The sequence below is a fragment of the Hoplias malabaricus genome, chromosome 12, assembly GCF_029633855.1.
Source record: "Hoplias malabaricus isolate fHopMal1 chromosome 12, fHopMal1.hap1, whole genome shotgun sequence".
NCBI classification, from domain to species: Eukaryota; Metazoa; Chordata; class Actinopteri; order Characiformes; family Erythrinidae; genus Hoplias; species Hoplias malabaricus.
In genome coordinates this window covers 1,045,613-1,068,329 of record NC_089811.1, presented here as the reverse complement: position 1 = coordinate 1,068,329, position 22,717 = coordinate 1,045,613, and the positions used below count along the sequence as shown (strand labels likewise).

At 46.2% G+C, this 22,717-nt stretch overlaps 2 protein-coding genes across 2 annotated transcripts in view; both read right to left on the bottom strand.

Moving 5' to 3' along the window:
• The window catches only part of dars1 (aspartyl-tRNA synthetase 1), a 45,876-nt gene extending 31,674 nt beyond the window's left edge, over window positions 1–14,202 (bottom strand). The window contains exons 1-5 of the mRNA XM_066686587.1: window positions 14,046–14,202; window positions 8,552–8,654; window positions 7,682–7,711; window positions 6,014–6,071; window positions 2,412–2,504 (exon numbers count right to left, since the gene is read on the bottom strand). Of these exons, the coding sequence (XP_066542684.1) occupies window positions 2,412–2,504; window positions 6,014–6,071; window positions 7,682–7,711; window positions 8,552–8,654; window positions 14,046–14,068 (307 nt within the window). The 5' untranslated portion in view covers window positions 14,069–14,202. The remainder of the gene's footprint in view (window positions 1–2,411; window positions 2,505–6,013; window positions 6,072–7,681; window positions 7,712–8,551; window positions 8,655–14,045) is intronic.
• A 6,466-nt stretch (window positions 14,203–20,668) lies between these two features.
• The window catches only part of cxcr4b (chemokine (C-X-C motif), receptor 4b), a 2,388-nt gene continuing 339 nt past the window's right edge, over window positions 20,669–22,717 (bottom strand). The window contains exon 2 of the mRNA XM_066686384.1: window positions 20,669–22,176. Within this exon, the coding sequence (XP_066542481.1) occupies window positions 21,115–22,176 (1,062 nt within the window). The 3' untranslated portion in view covers window positions 20,669–21,114. The remainder of the gene's footprint in view (window positions 22,177–22,717) is intronic.

The following is a 22,717-nucleotide window of genomic DNA, read 5'->3' as shown; positions in this document are numbered from 1 at the left end:
CGGACAGTGAGCCGGTTCAGTGATCTGATCTATGTTTAAGTCTAGGCTCAAAACACACTTGTTCAGTTTAGCCTTTGGCAACTAACCTCTGTCTAGTTTAAGGTTGTCGTTTCAGGAACTCATGGACATGGAGAATCAGGGTAAACCTGGATGATGTGCTCACAATTTCTCTTGCTTGGAACGAAAGGATGTCTTTGCCTGAGCTCCTTCTGGTTTCCCTACTCCCAGTCTGTTACAGTCAGATCCGTCACTACACTAAAATATTCACATGCTCTTATTCTCTGCTGCACTCAACTAAACTAACTGCTTCCCTTTTACTGTTTTACTGTTTTTTTCTGAGAGAATGGTGGCCCACTGATGGAAGACTGTTTGCTGGATTCTCCTGCAGACCAGACCAGCTGCTCACCTTATTATTATTATTATTATTATTATTATTATTATTATGTAGCATAATGACACTTCATTGGTGATCATTTAAAATTCAATCTATAGTTTGATCAGAGGAGGATGGGTCCCCTTTGTGAGTCTTGGTTCCTCCCAAGGTTTCTTCCTCCAGCCTCGAGGGAGTTTTTCCTTGCCACTGTCGCCTTAGGCTTGCTTGCATTGGGCTTTTATTTAAATGTTCTGTTTTGAAACTGTGAAGCTGCTTTGTGACAACCTCAGTTGTAAAAAGCGCTATACAAATAAATTTGATTTGATTTGATTTGATTGGTCGTGGTGGCGGTTGGGGCTGGAACATATGCTGTGATGTGATTGGCTTAAACACCAGAAACCTCTCGCTCCTCAGACGCATTTCACAGGAACAAAGGTGTAGGCACTGTTCTGTTGGTGAGGCAGCTCTGCACTGCTCCATGGGCGCTAACGCTAGTGTGTGTGTGTGTGTGTGTGTGTGTGTTTGAATGGGTGTGTGTGTGTGTGTCTGTGTGAGTTTGTGGGTGTGTGTGGGTTAAAAACATTTCATTTCCCCATACGATGGTTTTAAAAATACATCAACGTCCAGCAGTCGATCAAAACCAATGATAAACATCTTTCTAGTGCCGCTATTCCCAACAGAGCAGGGTGCCCATATCCCCCATGTACCTCATTACTCCTCCTCGCTCTGACACACACACACACACACACACACACACACACACACACAGGTATGAAAAAGAACCCAGCTGACCTTCTATACCACTGTTATTGACCAAGAATGAAATCAGACGTATCCTCCTCCTCCTCCTCCTCCACAGAGGAACACAGTTCACCTTCTCTGTTTTTACTCAGTGCTGAGTTTAACCTCGTCTTTGCGCTCTCACATAAACACGGGTCCAGCGCTGTGATTGGACAGACTCAGACGAGGGGGCGGGGCCATCCTAAAGTCTCTGCACTTGACGTCAGAAGCGGAGCAGAATCAGAGCGACTCGTTTTATCCTGTGTTTCTGACTCAGGCAGCGCACAGGACACTGACTGGGGTCTTGTTTCACAGTGTGTGGGTTGGTGGACTCCAGATCCCCACCTTAACGTGAGCATGGACCGAACCAGTGGTTTAAATAATTATGTGCTGATCAGATTCACAGGTTTGCTTCGTTCAATTAAGAAACAACGACTTTCATAGAAGCGCAGTGTAAACCACGAACACAGCCACACCTTTACATGAAGATCTGACTGGAATAAACGAGCAGGGAGAAATAAACGCTGTAGGATTCACGGCTCTGACGTGTGTTCATGTTCATAAAGAGCCCTGAGGAGATCTCACAAAGCAGGATTTCTCAATTCGCTCGACAACTGAAGCCCAAAGTGAAGGATTTTCAAAAGGAAAAGAGGGAGAGGGACTTTCGTATTGGACAGTCCTCAACTCTGGGCTTAACTTATCCGGCTAACTCAATAATCCTGCTTCGTGGACTGTGATGGGATGAGTGTGGATGTAAATGTTGTTTGTGTATGAACGTGTAACAGACACCGCACTGTGCCGACTCTCATAGAAACACCATTCACAGGATCCAGCGGACGCTCGTGTCCAGAGCGACTGACAAAAGTGCTTTGTTTGTACGTGAGCTGGCCACGTGTGTGTTGGTGTGTGTTTGTTCCCTGTGAAGCTGGGGTTAAACACGGAGGCATTGTAGACCGTGCAGTGACAATAAGAGCACCTTTACACTGGTGTGGAGAGGTTTCCCGTGCTTTAAAAAAGGGCTGGAGAGTTTCTTTTTCAAACCAATAATAAAACACACATTAAACTCTTTAAAACGTGTGGAAACACCTGGAAAAGGTGGAGCGCTGAAACAGGCTTTGATTTTATTCCGAACAAAGCTCTGTAATTACCCTCTAATGCCCCCGGAGACAGTTCTGCTGGTGTGAGGACACACTGAGGGACCGAGAGCCGTGAGTAAGAGCCGAGTTCAGAGAGAGCAGAATTACAGAGTGTGTTTTACCTTTGGCTCGACTCGTGTGAATCCTGGCACGGACCCACACCAGCTGACCAGCTCTCAGAGGAACGAGGTCCTGGACCCGCACCAACGTCCTGTCTACAACAGAGAGAGAGGGGAGGGGGGGAGAGGGCAGAGAGAGAGAGTAGAGAGAGAGAGAGAGAGAGAGAGAGAGAGAGAGGGCAGAGAGAGAGAGAGAGAGAGAGAGAGAGAGAGGGCAGAGAGAGAGAGAGAGGGCAGAGAGAGAGAGAGAGAGAGAGAGAGAAATAAGAAAGAGAAGAGAGGGGGTAAGAGAGAGAGAAGAGAGAGGTAGAGAGAAATAAGAAAGAGAAGAGAGAGAGGGGAAGAGAGAGAGAGGAAAGAGGTGAGAGAGGGTAGAGAGAGGGAGAGAGAAGAAAGAGGGTAGAGAGAGAGGAGAGAGAGAGAGAGAGAGAGAGACAGAGAGAGAAAGAGAGAGGGTAGAAAGAGGAGAGAGAGAGAGAGAGAGAGAGAGAAAGAGAGAGGGTAGAAAGAGAGGAGAGAGAGAGAGAGAGAGAGAGAAAGAGAGAGGGTAGAGAGAGAGGAAAGAGAGGAGAGAGAGAGTAGAAAGAGAGGAGAGAGAGAGAGAAAGAGAGAGGGTAGAAAGAGAGGAGAGAGAGAGAGAGAGAGAGAGAAAGAGAGAGGGTAGAGAGAGAGGAGAGAGAGAGTAGAAAGAGAGGAGAGAGAGAGAGAGAAAGAGAGAGGGTAGAAAGAGAGGAGAGAGAGAGAAAGAGAGAGGGTAGAAAGAGAGGAGAGAGAGAGAGAGAGAAAGAGAGAGGGTAGAGAGAGAGGAAAGAGAGGAGAGAGAGAGTAGAAAGAGAGGGAGAGAGAGATTACTTTCACAGTCTCTACAATGTATTTTATGACTCTGATTCTCTAAGCCTTAGGCAGAACACACTGAACATCGGTCACAACACCACGGATCAGAGGGGGGGTATAAAGAAGGATAAAGGTATGAGAAATCTCAATAGAGAGATGGAGAATCTCAAACTGAGAGAGAGAGTGTGAGAGAAAGGAAGCATGAGAAAGATGCAAAGAACATGAAAGAGAGAGAGAGAGCGAAAGAGCGAGAATATAAAGAGAGAATAAAGAGAAAAATGCAAAGAACATGAAAGAAGGTTACGGTGTGTGTGTGTGTGTGTGTGTGTGTGTGAGAGAGAGAGAGAGGAACGAAACCAAAATGCAGATGAAGAGGACAGAAAAGAAGAAAGGGGAAAGCCAAGTGAGAAATAGTTACAGAGCAAATGAGAGAGAGAGAGAGAGAGAGAGGCTGAAAACAGAGGTTAAGATATAAACATTGCACAGAAAGTAATGAAGTGTGTTTGTAGGTGATTTCTTTGTTGTAACACTGCTTCTTGGCAGTAAACCTCACACAGTCGGGCCCTGTTCGTTTCCCTTTTAAACGGTGCCACTTTTGTACGGAACGTGTGTTTGTGGGAGGAGCAGTGGAGCTGAGTGTGGGGTGCGTCCATGAAACATCTGCCAAATCCTCTCTGCCAAAGCCCAACAGCTCCTTGTGTGTGATGGTGTGGGGCAGCACCTCCCTCACTGGAACACCGAGGCTCGTCATCACTGGAGGCTTCTCAGTGCCACTGTCACCAGCGTCAGTCCCTTATCTCCACAGTCTGGGAGCGAACTCTATCCCCACCGCAGTGTGAGACCAGGCTGGTGAGCAGCGTGAGGAGGAGGTGGAGTCTGTGGTTCGTCCACACGCTGCTGAGGCTCCTGTTTCTTAAACGAATACACTGTTATCATCCAGTTCACCTCACGCCAAACGAGTCAATGGCAGAAGAAGCTGTTTGTCTTTGACAGAGAGGATTTAGTTAATTATTCACGGGCGCAACCCACACTCTCAGCTCCACTGCTCCTCCCACAAACACACGTTCCTTACAAATGTGGCACCGTTTAAAAGGGAAACGAACAGGGCCTGACTGTGTGAGGTTTATTACCAAGAAGCAGTGTTACAACAAAGAAACCATCTACAAACACACACTTCCTTACACACACACACACATATATATATATATTATTGAGAGGGGGGTAGAGAGACAAAGAAAGGGGAGGCTGGCAGAAACACAGAGAGAGAGAGAGAGAGAGAGAGAGAAAGGGTGGATAAAAGAAATAAAAAATGAAGCAGAGTCATCTCTCACTTCAAAGCTCCCGACCGCAGGAGCAGACTCAGATTACACAGACTCAGGTTCATAAATACGAAATTGAGCCCTGAGAACCACCTGTCTGTCTGTGTGTATCAGCAGTAAGACAGGTGAGGGTGTCTGTTTGGCTCCACCCACATGTACACCCCTCTCTCTCTCTCTCTCTCTCTCTCTCTCTCTCTCTCAGGTGAGACGGGGCTTTGTTCTACAGCGTTAGAGCTGAACACCACACAGACAGATAAACAGACAGTGAGGCAGACAGACAGACTCCAGCTACAGTCACACACAGTTGCAAAATAGATATCTGTCTCCGTCTGTCTGTCTGACGTCAGTTCTGGGCAAGAGCAGGCTGGAGTCCCTCTGTTTGGCCGCAGAGGTGTTTCACTGTGAGCTGCCTGCTATCTGCCGTCACCGCGGGCCGCAGGAGTCCGTCTCTACTGCCGCAGCTCGGCGAGGAGCCGCCTGCTCTAACCACGAGTGCGTTTACATGCAGTCAGTAATCAAATAATCTGAGGTAGTAAGTGTCCAATCAAAGCATTTCCATGCACTTTGGGAATCAGGTGACACGAGTTTGATCGCCATCGTAGAAAGAGTCCTCTCACACGTGACCCAGACGTGACCCGGACTTTATCCTCCTCGCACCGTGGTAAAGACTCGCCGGTGCATGCCGGCACAGAGGGGGAAATGTTCCAGACTGCACAGGCTCCGCCCCCGCGCCCAAAGCACGAGATTAATTTCCTGCTGTGAGAGCGCGACTGGCGCCGAAAATCTCCCACTGTACACTGCGAGTGTGAACGACTGCACCGGAACATTTCCAGACCCAATACGCCGGAGTTTCTCTACAACGTTCTCCGGAGTTAATGTGTGAAAGAGGCTTCTTACTAAACCTTCAGACAGAACACAATGAGAGGACTGCAGAAAGAGTCTGAGGCGCTCCACACTCTGTCCGGTTCCGTCCGGTTTACGTCAGTGAGCATGCGTAGGCTGAGAAACACGAGAGAAATCACGGAGCTCAAAGCCAGCTCTCAAACTGATGTCTGAATCTGATTCTAGACCTTAGAGTGATCACAGAAACGAGTGCACTGTTTATATGACCCTTAAATGTGCTTTAAATACGGGACGCAGATGTTAGAGTTTGTGAATGTAGTGCTGTAATACTTCATTTTTAGTTGTATTCTTTACTTTGTTGTTGTATTTCTTTTCAGATCAAAGAGTGTGTGTTGTATCTGGGGTTGTAATTTAACTCCGCAGTGAGGGAGACTTTCAGGAGGAGGGCTGGACACTTCTTATAGAGTGTGTGTCACAGGGGTGGGCTAACTCTCTTATTATCCCCATGTGTGTGTGTGATTTACACCCTGAAGTGTCCCTCTCCACACACTCGGCCACTGAAGGGGTTAATGGAGTGTGTGGCACACAAACACAAGAGAAGACACTCACCCACTTTCTCCTGAGACTGGACCATCGCAGACACTCCGTAACGATCTTTAGCAAAGTCCTGAGAGAGAGAGAGAGAGAGAGAGAGAGAGAGAGAGAGAGAGACAAAGAGAGAGAGAGAGAGAGAGAGAGAGAGAGAGAGAGAGAGAGAGAGAATGAGAGAGTGAGAGAGAGAGAGAATGAGAGAGAGACAGAGAGAGAGAAAGTTAGTGAGAGAGAATGAGAGTGAGAGACAGAGTGAGAGAGAGAGAGAGAGTGAGAGAGAGAATGAGAGAGAGAGAGTGAGAGAAAAAGTGAGTGAGAGAGAGAATGAGAGTGAGAGACAGAGTGAGAGAGAGAAAGAGAGAGAGAGAGAGAGAGAATGAGAGAGAAAGTGAGTGAGAGAGAGAATGAGAGTGAGAGACAGAGTGAGAGACAGAGTGAGAGAGAGAAAGAGAGAGAGAATGAGAGAGAGACAGAGAGAGAGACAGAGAGTGAGAGAGAATGAGAGTGAGAGACAGAGTGAGAGAGAGAATGAGAGAGAGAGAGTGAGAGAGAGAATGAGAGTGAGAGACAGAGTGAGAGAGAGTGAGAGAGAGAAAGAGAGAGAGAGTGAGAGAGAGAATGAGAGAGAAAGTGAGTGAGAGAGAGAATGAGAGTGAGAGACAGAGTGAGAGACAGAGTGAGAGAGAGAAAGAGAGAGAGAATGAGAGAGAGACAGAGAGAGAGAAAGTGAGTGAGAGAGAGAATGAGAGTGAGAGACAGAGTGAGAGACAGAGTGAGAGAGAGAAAGAGAGAGAGAATGAGAGAGAGACAGAGAGAGAGAATGAGAGAGAGACAGAGAGAATGAGAGTGAGAGACAGAGTGAGAGACAGAGTGAGAGAGAGTGAGAGAGAATGAGAGAGAGAGAGAGAGTGAGAGAGAGAGAGAGTGAGTGAGTGAGAGAGAGAGTGAGAGAGAGAATGAGAGAGAGAGTGAGAGAGAAAGTGAGAGAGAGAATGAGAGAGAGAGAGTGAGAGAGAAAGTGAGTGAGAGAGAGAATGAGAGTGAGAGACAGAGTGAGAGACAGAGTGAGAGAGAGTGAGAGAGAATGAGAGAGAGAGAGAGAGTGAGAGAGAGAGAGAGTGAGTGAGTGAGAGAGAGAGTGAGAGAGAGAATGAGAGAGAGAGAGTGAGAGAGAAAGTGAGTGAGAGAGAGAATGAGAGTGAGAGACAGAGTGAGAGACAGAGTGAGAGAGAGTGAGAGAGAGTGAGAGAGAATGAGAGAGAGAGAGAGTGAGTGAGTGAGAGAGAGAGTGAGAGAGAGAATGAGAGAGAGAGTGAGAGAGAGAGTGAGTGAGAGAATGAGAGACAGTGAGAGAGAGTGAGAGAGAATGAGAGAGAGTGAGAGAGAGAATGAGAGAGAGAGAGAGAGTGAGTGAGAGAGACAAAGAGAGAGAGAGTCAGGCTACTTATTATATATTCTACAGCATCATATCCCCACACCCCTCAGTTCATTATACAGTATCAGTGTTTTACCCTGCTGTCGTTCATTCATTTTATTATTATTACTATAAATAATTCTACTACACGCCACAAATGATGACAGATCAAATGCGTGGGCTGAAGGGGTCAGTATCAGTGGACACTGCTTTATATCCATCCATGTCCTGGTTTTATCTTCCACTGCTGTGGTTCTATAGAGAATACTCACATCGTCCTCAGCAGTCTGCTGCTCAGCCGTCTGCAAACAACAGAGAAACACACACAGTCCGGTCTCAGTAAACACCAGGAGATGAGGTCCTGTCAGATGATTCTCATACACTCAGACAACTGTTCCTTTAAATGATAACGAGCCGCTCGCTGTTCACCCCGACCCCGAGCGCACAGCAGTGAGGAGCGAGGAGCAGAAGCTCTGGTTTTTAGCCGTTTTCACTCTGTTCTCTTTCTTCTCCGTTTTTACTCAGTGCTCTTATTTCTCCGCGCTCGTTGTGTCTGTTTTGTTGAGTTTAACCTCGTCTTTGCGCTCTCACATAAACACGGGTCCAGCGCTGTGATTGGACAGACTCAGACGAGGGGGCGGGGCCATTCTAAAGCGGTCCTGATTCTGCGGGGGTGGCTCCTAACACACACAGACGTGCCACAGATCTTACAGCTCCTATATTTTTCATTGTAATGTATTGTTTTTATCATTAGTTGTTTGAATAATTTTAATATAAGTCATTTAAGGTGCCCTCACTGTTTACGTAATGAAGCGTATATACGGCAGACGCGTGCCAGGACCTGTGTCTATTCACAGCTGTGCAGATTTAGTCCAGCTGTGACTAAGCAGGTGTTTTCAGGGCGTTTCCTGCAGGGCGTCTCTACAGATGTGAGTTAGGGGTGTGTTTGTTTGTAACATGCCACGGGGCCATTTTTAGACGCTGTTGTGTTGAAGCTAATGTAAACAGATTGTGCAGGAATTTGGAGACAATGGTTTTCTCTCTGGATTTGCCAGTGTGTGTGTGTTTGTGTGTCTCTCTCTCACACACACACACACACACACACACACACACACACACACACACAGCGGGAGTCCACTCACCAGTTTGGCCTGCTTTTCAGCCTTTTTTGCCGCTTTCTCCGCTTCCTTCTGCTGTTTCTTCAGGGCTTTCTTGGACTGGGCCTGCTGCTCCTCCTCAGCCGCTCTGCAACAGGAAAAAAAAACCTTAAACAAAGCTCCATCTCCCTTTTTTTTCTGCCTGTTTCCTCCAGGAAAGGCCTCCTCCGCTCCACCCTCGCGCCATCGCTCCATCACGGCCTCGGTTTTTAACTCAACAACTCCGCTCCTAAAGCGATTGTTTCCAGAGCGCGATAAACACGGCGCGGCCTGGGAACGCTGCGGAGGAAACTCAGAAAGGGCTGGAGGACCTGGGGAAGCGGAGATAAGTACGAGATGTTGCTAAATGGTCTAAAGTGTTAACATTGTTAACGAAAGAGTGGAGGAAAAGGGCAGTGCTGAGGAGGACTACAACAACGTGGCAACAGCAGCAGTGATGTACACACACACACACACACACACACACACACACACACACACACTGCAAATCTACAGTGCGTTAGTTTGTTGGGGGAGACTCTACAGGTCACAGATCTTCTCAATCCGTGGTTCTCAAACTGTGGTTCTCAAACCCTGGTTCTCAAACCCTGGTTCTCAAACAGTGGTTCTCAAACTCTGGTTCTCAAACTCTGGTTCTCAAACTCTGGTTCTCAAACCGTGGTTCTCAAACTCTGGTTCTCAATCCGTGGTTCTCAAACCGTGGTTCTCAAACCCTGGTTCTCAAACAGTGGTTCTCAAACTCTGGTTCTCAAACTCTGGTTCTCAAACCATGGTTCTCAAACCATGGTTCTCAAACCCTGGTTCTCAAACTCTGGTTCTCAAACTCTGGTTCTCAAACTCTGGTTCTCAATCCGTGGTTCTCAAACCCTGGTTCTCAAACTCTGGTTCTCAATCTGTGGTTCTCAAACCGTGGTTCTCAAACCGTGGTTCTCAATCCGTGGTTCTCAATCCGTGGTCCTCAAACCGTGGTTCTCAAACCGTGGTTCTCAAACCCTGGTTCTCAAACCCTGGTTCTCAATCCGTGGTTCTCAAACCCTGGTTCTCAATCTGTGGTTCTCAAACCGTGGTTCTCAATCCGTGGTACACTAACCACGGGTGGTACCTGAAGCAGCAAGAGGTGCTACGCCACATGACGTTCAGAAATGTACTATTTAATGAAGGGACTTCTGCAGTATGTGACATTACCGCCCCAAATTACTCATTTCATCCTGATTCTGGTGCTACACTCCTAACCATCACCTGCAACATCGCCTGAACTGTTCCTTCTGAGGCTGCTCCGTGACTCTGCGCTGCTGGAGAGACCAGGACCACAGGAAGTTACATGGGATTTCAAATTCAATGCATTTCCCTGTTCCACAGCGACTTTTCTGGCACAGATTTCCCACAATGCTTCATTTTAATTGGCCGCCCCTTTCTTTTCATTTGGTTGAAAGCTGAAATGCTCCCAAACTGGTGCCGTAGGCATTGGTTTTTTCTGAGTAGGTTTTCTGCCATTGTTTTTAATTTATTAAAGAAGACAGACTCCCAGCCGATTAACATTTATTTCACGTACATTAGAGCTGGGCAATTAATGGAAAACCCAACATTCAGAACGTCTAATCGACATAACCTTGTCTATAGCGATTATTTTTATTCTGTTATGTCCCCACTGTGAGTTCATGTACTGTCCCTTTAAGACCACACCACCAAGCTGTGGTCATGTGATGCTGCCCCCTATCTGCCACACGGAAGCAAATTAAACACAGAGGCCGACCAAGGGACCGGAGCAGCTCGTACCAAAGGAAAACCTATCCCAGCATTAAAACTGGAGCGTATTCACGGCACAAGCCTCGTCACTGCACTTTGAGTCAAAAACACAACAAAATAATCGCCCATTAATCGTACTCGTGGTAAAAAGTACCACTAATCGTGATATTAATTTGCGCTCATATCGCCCAGCTCTAACATGCACTAACAAAAGGAGAACCATGTTTACATCGCAGTAGTGAGCGTTGTTTGCGATTGCCTGCGTTTGGACGGTCTATAGTGCAGTGACACCGTGTTGTGGCCACTGTGAAAGCCCCAGACTGGAGCTGGCGTCCCCCCTGAGAGGAATGTGCCACTCAGAGCAGTCTGGAGGTTTTCCATTAACCAGAGCAATGAGCTCTGATCCCATCTGTGATAAAACCCTAATCCAGAGCGATGAGGAACTCCGCTCCAGATCAAAGTCTTTTATATTCGTCTCGTCAGAAAGTCCTGAGGGCGGCGCTGAGGACGGAGACAACAGGTCAAAGGTGAAGTAAGACCCAGCGATGTGGAGTAACCCTCTCCACTGTGTCCCAGCTGTTCATATCCCATCATTACAGGAGTTTAAACTACAGGAGTTTAAACTACAGGGAGAGGACAGAGACGGAGAGCTGCTGTTTAATTTAAACCCAGTGGAACAGGTGGCGTTCGTGTGCAGAAAATGAAGCCTGTGTGATGTCCCCATCCTTAGCACTGTGTCGCTGAGTAAAACATCAGCACAAAACAAACACAGAGAGGTTTAACATCACTGCAGTGAGCAGGACACACAGCCCACACAGAACCAACCAGTTAGTGGTTTATCTCGTGGTTCTGTTGTGATTTATTGGTTTATCTCGTGGTTCTGTTGTGATTTATTGGTTTATCTCGTGGTTCTGTTGTGATTTATTGGTTTATCTCGTGGTTCTGTTGTGATTTATTGATTTATCTCGTGGTTCTGTTGTGATTTATTGATTTATCTCGTGGTTCTGTTGAGATTTATTGGTTTATCTCGTGGTTCTGTTGGGATTTATTGGTTTATCTCGTGGTTCTGTTGTGATTTATTGGTTTATCTCGTGGTTCTGTTGTGATTTATTGGTTTATCTCGTGGTTCTGTTGTGATTTATTGGTTTATCTCGTGGTTCTGTTGTGATTTATTGGTTTATCTCGTGGTTCTGTTGTGATTTATTGATTTATCTCGTGGTTCTGTTGTGATTTATTGGTTCCTTTTGTGGCTCTCTCCACTCCTTACACTCCTCCTGTTCTGAGTCAGTGAGCTGTGGACAGTCGAACTGTGAAAGTCCAGTTTCTCTCAGAACAGAAGCTGAGATGTAAACCCCCTGTTTTTCCCTCTCTGGATCATTCTAGTGAAAAATAAGCTTTAGCTTCACAGACTGTGACACACTCAATAACAAACTGAATATATGAACTGGTAAAATGGAGGATAAATGCCTGACTCCTTTATTCGCAGAAACTCAGTGTACCTGAGTAAATATAAACTGTTCTGACCTACCTCCTCCCACCATTAAAATCATCCCCAGCTCTCAGCACCATTACCACAGCAGTGAAAAGCTCCGTGGCTTGACATCTTCACCAATTTAAAACTCTCCAAATGAGGCAGGGTGTGCCACATTAACGCCCAGAGATCCCCGTTATTTATGAGCACACAGAGGCTGGAGAGAACGAGGAGATCCGGCAGAACCGCAGCCAGAGGAGCACTCGTCTGAATTCACAGAGGAGCGTCCCCTTTCAGCCCAATCACAATTTCTTGCCTCAGGAAGTCAGAACAAATGGAATCCCAGCAAAGGCAGGGCCTGACTAGCATGTCAATCATCCGCAGCCCATGAACCCAGTGGTCTGGAAAAACAGGTTCAATTCCCTGACTTAAAGCAAGGGTTGAGTTTAAAGGGGAATCTAAATCTGCTTCAGTAAACGGTTAACAGTGAGAGTGGCATTTGGTTTGTTTCTCTGTTGACAGCGAAGGTGAACGGAAGCAGACGTCCACCCATAAAACCTCCTCAAAGAACGTGAGGACCAGTAAATAAACGATGAACACGATGACATTCTGAAACGAAGGGAGGCTGTTACTGTCTGCCGCTAGGTGTTACAACCAAGATTGGTGTGAGGATCTGATGGCAGTCACATAAAAACTAGTGAGGTTGAATCCTGATGTTGGATGATTACGTCCAGGTCCCAGAGCATGTCGATATACTGAGTGAAGACACAGATCCACAACACAAAGCTGTGGGCTTTTAACCCCTTTAGACCACATTTGGCATTGGGCATGGTGCCATCAGGCTGAGGTGCAGCTGTTTCAGAGCGTTCCGGTTTATTTCACTAAAGATTATACACACCATGCCAACAGTGGGTTCATCTAAAGGTCGATTCATATTTCTGTTTTGAATCAATCGCTGCTACGCTGCTGTGAGTGTTAACACTTTAGAGTTGGTGCGTCTGCACCGTTCTGCAGTTACACCGCCACAGCACTAGGGCTGAATCTCAAATGTCTTCTTCACCACTATGTAGTGCACAAGGCAGGTCATAAAATAATGTTTCCGCATTCAAAAAGTGCATAGTGTGTTGAATAATAAAACCATTTATACTGGACTTTCAGGGTTATTTATCGGTGGAGCTCACTGCTGCTGGTGGAGAGGAAATTAAACGCTGGGTTTGTGTCATGGACATGGAGACGACTGGAAAGAATCCCATCAGCCACCCGCTGTCGGTTTTGTTTACATCTCAGCCACTGAACCATGTGTAGTGTTATTAACAAATGTGTGGATCTCTCTTTAAAAAGAAAATAACTAAATAAATAAATAAAGCTTTCACAGACAGTCCCTTTCTCTTCAGGGGAGCAGCTGTCTGAAACCCGACCCAAACCCTGGGATCTCCATTAACCTCCAGACACCATCTCCTCAGACTCACTGTGGATCTGCTACAGAGCTCTCGGAGAAATACATTTAATTGCAAATATATGGAAGAGACTGAGGGACAAAACGCTGCACTTCCGAGCGCTAGAACTCTGCTTCTTTCTACACGAGTAAACAGACAAACTAAAACACGAACAAGCAGAATATACAAACGATATTATGGCAGAGAGAGAGAGAGAGAGAGAGAGAGAGAGAGAGAGAGAGATACAGGATAGACAGGCCTATAGATAGACTGACACACATACAAATAGCTGCTGTAATTTCACTGTGTCCTGTACATGTATCTAACTAGCTGTCTATCTGTCTCACTTTCTCTGGCATGTAGTTATAGCAGGGTTACACTATAATAATTACGAAACCCTTTTTATTATTAACTTGGGCAGAAGTCATTAATAAATGTTATTAAAGTTTCAGAGGCATCTTCTGGATAATGTCCAGAAAATCTGTTCTAAACACCATTAACTCGACTTTAAACCCATCGTGGATCACAAACACCAGTGTGTGTGACAGTGTGTGTGTGACAGAGAGAGAGGGTGTGTAAAAGTTTATGGGTGTGAATCTGACGCAATTCAGCTGCAAACGTGGCTTGAGTTAGGATTCTTCTTGGAATTCTCAATTCCACCTTAAATTGTTCGTTTTTTATTGCGGCACTCCGGCGCTACAGAACGTCAAACCGGTCTATTTAAGGTGGAATGGAGAATTAGAATCAAAAGCCAAGTCCAGGCGGGATTAACTACATTAAACACCTCCGATAATACAAGTATAAACACGTGAGACGTGCCACTCACCCCGAGACCTCTTCTTTAGTCATCTCTACGCGGTTCTGATCCAGTTCTGTTCTGGGTTTGTTCCGTATTTTATATTAATTTCCTCTCAAAAGCTCTGCAGCTAAAGGCTAATCGCTAAGGGAGCACGCGGAAAAGGACGGACCGGTGGGAAACACTCCTCTAACAAAGGGTTCCGCTACTTCATCAGACATCAGAATAGAGTTATATTTATTTATTTCATTCGAATGAACTGATTGATTTACAGTTTATAAAATAAATCAAAGCGTATTTTATTAATTTCTGTTTGTTTGTTTTAATTTTATTTCATTTAGCTTCCCAGAGTTCTCTGTCACAGAGCTGCCTGGTCTTAGGTGGGATCCTCTCCTCTGTGAGGAGTGTGGTGTGTTCTCCCAGTGTCTGTGTGGGTTTCCTCCAGGTGCTCCTCCTGTCAGTCTAAACACAGTACACCAATGAATATTCCAGGTCTACACTCTCCTATCTGTGGAAAATGGCGGGAGGGGTGTAGGGAAAAAGAAGAGGAAGTGGAAAAAATGAGAGATTCCAGAAGCAAGAGACTTTATCAAATAAATAAATAAATAAATAAATAAATAAAAAGAATGCAAAAGTCAGGCAGAATTCAATTTAAAATAATTATAAAAATTGCAAATATTATAAACTGCAGTAATAATGAGTAATAAACAGTCAATTATATTTTAAAATATATATTTAATTTTTTTTTTTTTTTTTGTATTTCGCAATTGCACTATTTCCTTCAGCTTCTTAGACTTTATTTATTTATTTTATTTTATTATTAATTTTTATTTTTTTTATTTTTTTGCAGATTTTCTTAATTTATTAAGAATTAATTAATTAATTACTTGATGTATGAATGAATGAATGGATGGATGAATGAATAAATGAATAACATATTTTTTAAAGCACAGACCCACTCCCAACATTATGAATTTAAAGGAGTGTTTAAGCCTGGATTGCTTTTCGAACGTGAACAGCCAATCAGAACACAGCTCATTTACAGATTATGAAATTGTTAAAATTCATTGAATAGAAACAAGAGACTGATCAGTAAACTATAAAAATAAATAAATAAATAAATAAAATATGTAAGAAATGTAAAGAAATAACTGCCTCACGATAAAAATATTATTTTTAATAAAAATCTAATTCAATTTCAAAGAGTGGGATTATGTTACACTTTCCTCGCCTCAGATTTTCATTATATTTTTTCTTCCTCTTAATTCACTGTGTGCTGCTGCTGTAATTCGTCACAAACCCCAGAGCTGAGTGTGTGAAGTCATCCTCGGCGTCCAGAGGAAAGCGTTTTGTTTTCCTCTAATGGCCTCTTTATCTGAAATCTATGGAAAATGCCTGTGTAATTGTTGTATGGAGGGCATTAATGGGCTGAAAACATCTCCCCTGAGAAAGTGTCCACTCAGTTGTAATAGCTCTGACCTCAGGGCCATTCTTCCTTCGACACTGGGGACGTCTGAATGTTTCTGGAATTGGGTTTAAATCATGGGTTTTCTTCAGAAATTAAGTGTAGTGTCATTCCCATGAGGTCCCTTTTGTTTCGGGCGGAGATTTTAGAAACAGGGCCGTGCCTCAGTGGAGTTACTAAATCATACACTCAGTATAAATATTCATTATGAGTAGAGTACAATGCATTTATACACTATACACTGTATATAATACGTACCATATACACACTACAGCAACAATATGTTCATGCAGCGCTGCTGTGTCTGATCCACTCTACACCAGCACAACACACACTAACACACTACCACCACGTCAGTGTCACTGCAGCGCTGAGAATGATCCACCACCACATCACACCTGCTCTGTGGGGGTCCTGAGCGCTGAGGGACAGGGGGACAGAGGGGTAACAAAGTATGCAGAGCAACAGATGGACTACAGCTTCTATCTAGAACCACAAACAGGGTTCTGTGACCCTTTGACCTGCTGATGGTTTAAAAAGTGTTAATGTTTAACAGTAGTCTTCCTCTGTTAGCATTAGCTGAAGCATGGCTGCTGCATTATTCATATTTAACCCCTTAATGACCTCAGAGCAGTGAAAAGACCTGGAACTCCGTATATGACCTCAGTGTATAACACATCAGACCCCAGCTATGAAGGATGCGCAGTAAAACATTAACTGGCCTAATGAGCTCATTAATAACGCAGTAACGTCAGTAATCTGCACTCTGCAGTAGTTCAGAGCGAGCTGCTCGTAGTTTACGACCCACCAGCATTAGGAGACTTTACTGCTCCATTAGAACTCGCTGATTTCTGCCAGTTTCCTTCCTGACACTAATTTCCAGCCAAAACAATAACACAGTGCATAATAGAGAGAGAGTGGCTGGAGGTTCCTTAATGAGCTTCACCTTAATCCACCCCTGTGTGCTTCACACCCCTGAGCCGGGGAGTAAAGGGTTAAAGGGTTAGAAGGGGAGGTGAATAAAGACAATAGCAGACGCAGGAGGGGAATGGAGCCCAGAGAGCGGCCGTTTCCTCCTGTTAACGGGCCATAGACTCCATTCTCTCACAGCACTTCAACACAGGCAGCAGTCACAGTTCATAGTGTAAACACAGCACAGGACATTCTGAAAAACACTATTCACTCCCTCACTCACTCCCTCACTCACTCACTCACTCACTCACTCCCTCACTCACTCATCCATCTACTTTAATTCCTTCATCCTGACCACAGTGTGTCCACAGCCTCTCGGAACCATTGACCCCAGGACAGGAACACACCCGGAACAGAGCAACACAGACTCACCCTGTCACTCACACATTCACTCATACACTCACACCTGCAGACAGTTATACACACTCACCCAGTCACCCACATACTCAGAGCTGTGGACCGATTCACACACTCACCCACACATTCACACATTCACCCAGTCACTCACACCCTCACCCAGTCACTCACACACTCCCTCAGTCACTCACACACTCCCTTCAGTCACTCCCACACTCACCCAGTCACTCACACACTCCCTCAGTCACTCACACACTCCCTTCAGTCACTCACACACTCCCTTCAGTCACTCCCACACTCACCCAGTCACTCACACACTCACCCAGTCACTCACACACTCACTCAGTCACTCACACACTCCCTTCAGTCACTCACACACTCACCCAGTCACTCACACACTCACCCAGTCACTCACACACTCACACAGTCACACACTCCCCAGTCACTCACACACTCACTCACACACTCACTCAGTCACTCACACACTCCCTCAGTCACTCACACACTGACCCAGTCACGTACACACTCACACACTCACCCAGTCACTCACACACTCACTCAGTCACTCACTCACTAACCCAGTCACTCACACACTCCCTCAGTCACGCACACACTCCCTCAGTCACTTACACACTCCCTCAGTCACTCACACACTCACCCAGTCACTCACACACTGACAGCTGTAGACCAACAGCTGTGGACTTAATAAACTCAGTTTGAAACATGAACAGTTTTCACATGTGGATTTCGTCAGACGTTCCTCAGTGAAACATCTCATGAAGAGGATTAATTCAATCACTTAATATTTAATGGCTGTTTGGACTGGAATTGAACACAAACGAAGGGTGGTCTTTGGCTTTTTCAGAGCAGCCATTGTCCGGTTTAACGAGGTGTAATTGTGCTGTAATTTAGAGCACGTCACTGACCATCTGTTGATTTAAACAAAACACACACACGGAGGAGAGGCTCTGTTTACTGTGTGTGGTGTTTCTTCTTCAGCGAGTGGCTCCGGCGTCTTGGCAGATGTTTTTCTTGGGGGTTCTGGCTGAGTGCTGATGGAGGTGTGTGTGGTGTTTGTGGTGTGTGTGTGTGTGTGTGTGTGTGTGTGTGTGAGTGGTTTATTCCTCAAAACCCCCGGACGGAAACTCCACTCACTGACACATCTCTCGGAGCTGAAGACACAACCCCAGCTGAGATCAGTGGAGCACAGAGTAGAGCTTTAACAGTGAGTGTAACAGAGGAGTGGATAACACCACACCACACACACACACACACACACACACTGACTGACAGTAAACACAGCTCTGTTACTGCGTGGAAGACGTTCACTCCAGAGAACACAGTTCCACTGCTCCACAGCCCAGTGCTGGTCCAGGGTTAGCACTGAGCTCTGTACCTGCGGCTGTGACGGGAGCTCCGCGGCCTCCTGGGCTCCTGGTTCACGGCGACCCTTTGCCGCGGGGTCGTACGGATCAGCGCTGTTAAAGGATGATGTGAGCTGCTCTCTGTGTGGGGTCCTCTCACTTTGCTCATGTTTTATGGAGGATGAGGTAATATCAGTTCTCGTGTGTGTACAGAGCCTCTCACGGTGACGTCACTGATTCCAATCACACAGACAAACACAGACGGACAGAACCCCTCTGGAGGAACCTGCAGCAGCCGCTCCTCCACACGGACGTTCAGTTTAGACGCAGTGTCACTGTGATCTGAGCTCAGTCTCGGTACTTTGAAATCTGAGTGTGTGTGTGTGAGAGAGAGGGAGTGTAGGTGTGTGTGTGTACGTGTGTGCCTGTGTGTATGTGCATGCGCATGTGTGTGTGTGTGTAATGGAAGTGGACAGATGATGATGTCTGAGGGGAGGCTGGTTCTCTTCCTTTGTGTGTGTGTGTTTGTGTGTGTGTGTGTGTGTGTGTGCTGGTGTGTGTGTGTGTGCTTGTGTGTGTGTGTGTGTGCTTGTGTGTGTCTTTCTGTGTGTGTGTGTGTGTGTGTGTTTGTGTGTCTGTCCCCCATTTGTGTGTATGTTTGTGTGTGAGTCTATCTGTCCATGTGTGTGTGTGTGTGTGTGTGTGTGTGTGTGTGTGTGTGTGTGGTGTCCTGTATCCGCGGCCCTTCTGAAGATGTTAAAGTGGACAGATGTTCCTAAATTACAGACCCTCCTCAGGCCTCTGTTGTGGATCAGGTGGAGCTTTTTGTGCGTTTTGTTTCGGAAATGTTTACCCCACCCCCCACCTCAGCAGTTGGAGTTGATTACTGGGGGGAGGTGGAGGGCCAAGAGGGGGAGGAGCTAAGGGGTGTGTGTGTGAGGGGGTTAAAGACATCCTTCAGGAAAATAAGAGTGCTTTCTCTTCCTCTAGTGTCATGTGCATTACGACATTAACATTACACAAGAACAACAGCCCTCACTTTCAGTGGATGGCAATGGAACCTGACTTTATTTACAAGTCTCCCACTGCTCCATTCGCTCTCAGATTCAGAGACAGTGTAAAAACAACCTGGCTTTTTCAAATAACGTAAATAAAATGTCTGACCCAGCGTTTCCGTAGAAATGAAGGGGTTAATCAGGAGTGTCCCTGCGGTAACCGTCTCTACTCTTCTGGGAAGTCTTTACACTAGATATTGGAAAACTGTGGTGAGGATTTGATGACACCCAGCCTTAAAGAACAGCATTGGAGAGAATTATTTCTGAATCTTCTGGGGACTTCCCGCTGTCCTCCGCTCAAAGCTGAGGGGAAGATTAATGCTCTTCCAGCTCATAGTTAGCATTGCCCCGAGGAAAACATTATTGCTCACAGGTTGCTCTCTAAAGGCTCAGGAGACATAATGGCGAGAGAAAGAGTTAATTTGACAAATCTGAGCACAGCCTGTGACTTCACTGAGATCTCCAGGAGACACCTGGGAGATTTACCTCAGGAGACACATTCGAGCGACAGGAGACTTATGATAAAACCTCCTTTGTCTTTCCACCTGACCTCACTGTTGTCTAGGAGACACTGCTGAGACATTAATGAGATATCAAATCCTTTTTGACTATTATTTTTTTGGAGCAATGGTGTCTTTAGGCTCGTGTGCAGCTGCTCCTCAGGTCCAGAGCACCTCATTTCATCAGCTGTGGCTCACACGGTGTGAAAGTTTTAGAACGACTCCAGGAGGGCTCCATCTCATCTCCTTTAAATTGTTTATTTCTCAGAGTAATAATTAATAAAAATTCATTTTTTTAATCTTTTATTTTAATGCACTACTTTCTACCCCTTCATATGTCGTTATAATCGTTTTAAAGAGATCCTCTAAAGCATTTAGAGCTGCGCCGGTGTCAGACGCACTGTCCACACACCGGTTATTAACATTATAAGGTGGTATTATCATTATAATGACATTAATTTACATTAAAACTAGGGCTTCATGCTTTTCCTTCTGCCACCGTGCCACTGTGGAGACACGGGTTCATGGTGTGAGCGCTGAACGGGGGCGGGGTCCTGTCCCCCGGGGCTTTTGTGATTTAAAAGATGACAATAATTCAGAAATAGTTTAGGAGAAAAACGGCTTTCAAGCCTTTTATTGCAGACAGAAAGAAAGCAATTCTCAACGAGTGAAACAAAACAAACCAAAGAACACAGAACTGTTCAGTGTGAGCTACCGTCTCCTTCTCTTTACTCTCAATAAATAAAAGCCTCTGGGTGAACAGCAGCAGCTAAGTGCCACACAAACAAGGAGCAGGGAAACAATCAAAAAAGAATTATAAAAAAACACTATTCTATGTACAAATAATTTACACCCTAAGGAACCCTGATGGCCAGCTATTACGCTAATGCTCAAGCTAAAGTCTGGAGAACGTTAGCTAGCCTCCTGCTGTGGCTTATGATCCCAGGAAAACAAAAACAAAAACAGGTAGAGGCTGAAAAAACCTGAGGATACTGTCTTACAAAGGTAATAACAGCCATTAGCCTCGTGCACAGATTCAGACAGCAGTCGGACGGCTAACGTCTGGAGAAATCCCAAGTCTCTGAGACACTGAGATGTTCTTCACACAGCATTTAAAACAAGTCATTAATACTGAAGCCTGGAGGAGGCTCACGTCCAGCTTTGGCTTAGCTTTATCTGAGCTGTCGATAAAAAAAAAAAAACAGCAGAGACACTGTGTTTAAAAAAAATGTCCAAAAAGAAAAGAATAAAAAATAACAGCCAACAACAGTCCTCAGATTTATAAAGTGTTCACAGACTATATATTTACAGTGTAGTAACGTCCTCGTAAGAGTCCAGCTTAGTTCTTGGTGATAGGAAGTGTCCCTGTCCTCCGAGAACCGGGCGTTAGCTGGAGAGGACGCTGGAGGACTCGGACTCGGTGGAGACGGAGGAGATGACGCCCCGTTTCTTGGTGAGGATCTTCTGGCTGGACCGGGTGCTGCCCGTCAGGGTGCTGCGAGCCGTTTTGCTGAACTTGACCCCGAGGAAGGCGTAGAGGATGGGGTTGAGGCAGCAGTGGAAGTAGGCCAGAGGCTCCGTGACGAAAACCCACTTCTCCAGGATCTGCTCCAAGTAACAGCTGTGCGGGATGACGTTCAGCATGGCCAGAGCGTCCACCAGGATCCCGGCGCAGTAGGGCAGCCAGCACACGAAGAAGCAGAGGATGAGGATGATGGTGGTGTTTAGGGCTTTCCTTTTCAGGTTCTGGGCTTTGGCGCCTTTGGAGAGCCTGGAGATGATGATGCAGTAGCAGATGAGGATCACCAGCCCGGGCAGGACGAAGCCTACTATGATGTGCTGGAAGCGGAAAACCACCTTCCAGATCAGGTTACTCTCCTGAGGGTAGATCCTCTCGCAGATGTCCCTCACCCCCGTGCTCTGGACCTTGGCGAAGACCAGATCCGGGACGGTCAGCAGGGTCGCGGGGAGCCACACGCCCACGTAGATCACCCTCTCGGCCAGGAGCTTCCTGGTCTGCGTGCTGTTGGTGGCTCGGACCACGGCCAGGTACCGGTCCAGACTGATAAAGGCCAGGATCAGGACGCTGCTGTACAGGTTCACGGTGTAGATCATGTTCACCGCCACGCACAGAAACCCCCCGAACTTCCAGGAGGTGGCGGCGTCCACGGCCCAGAAGGGCAGCGTCAGCACGAACAGCAGGTCCGCCACGGAGAGGTGGAGCCGGTACTGGTCCGTCATGGTCCGGGACCTCCTCTGGAAGCCCATGACCAACACCACCAGCCCGTTTCCCACGATCCCCAGCAAGAAGATGATGCTGTACACCACCGGCAGGAAAATCCGCTGGAAGCTCTGGCTGATGGCGATGTCGCACAGCTCATCGTAATCATCCATCGGCATGTCGAACCCAGAGCCGTCCGTCATGTTCAGGTCGTCAAACACCACGTGCTGCGGGAGGGAAGGGAAGTAGAGGGGTTAGATACGGTCCGTTTTACACCACGCGGGGCAAGGAAAACACAGCTGAATATGTCGTTAACCCCGTCGTTAACTGCAAACCCACGTCCACCAACATCTACAGCCACTGCACATTGAATGGAACGGCAGTGTCTTCCAAATCCAGATGTTTAATAACAAACTAATGCCTACATCTGTGAACAGCAGCGCTCACGTATCTCTCCCCAGTCACGTCCACGTGCCTCCGTACTGCCCCCAGACGAATCCATTTCTCTCAGTTTATTTTACAATAAGGATATCACTGTGTAATGAACACATGAACGTTCCCCTGAGCCCAGAACCCTCTCCTGTAAGAATCCCTCCAGTAACAGCAGGAGGACACAGTCGCCGAGTGAAAAGAGCCTCGTGGTCATTAGGAGTCATTAACAGAAGCACTTTCTGAGAGAAAAAGTACTGGGGAAAGGTTCTTTTTTAGAGCTGTTTCCTTTTTTTCAGCACAAACTTCAGCATTTCACCCCAAAAACAGCTTCAAAAT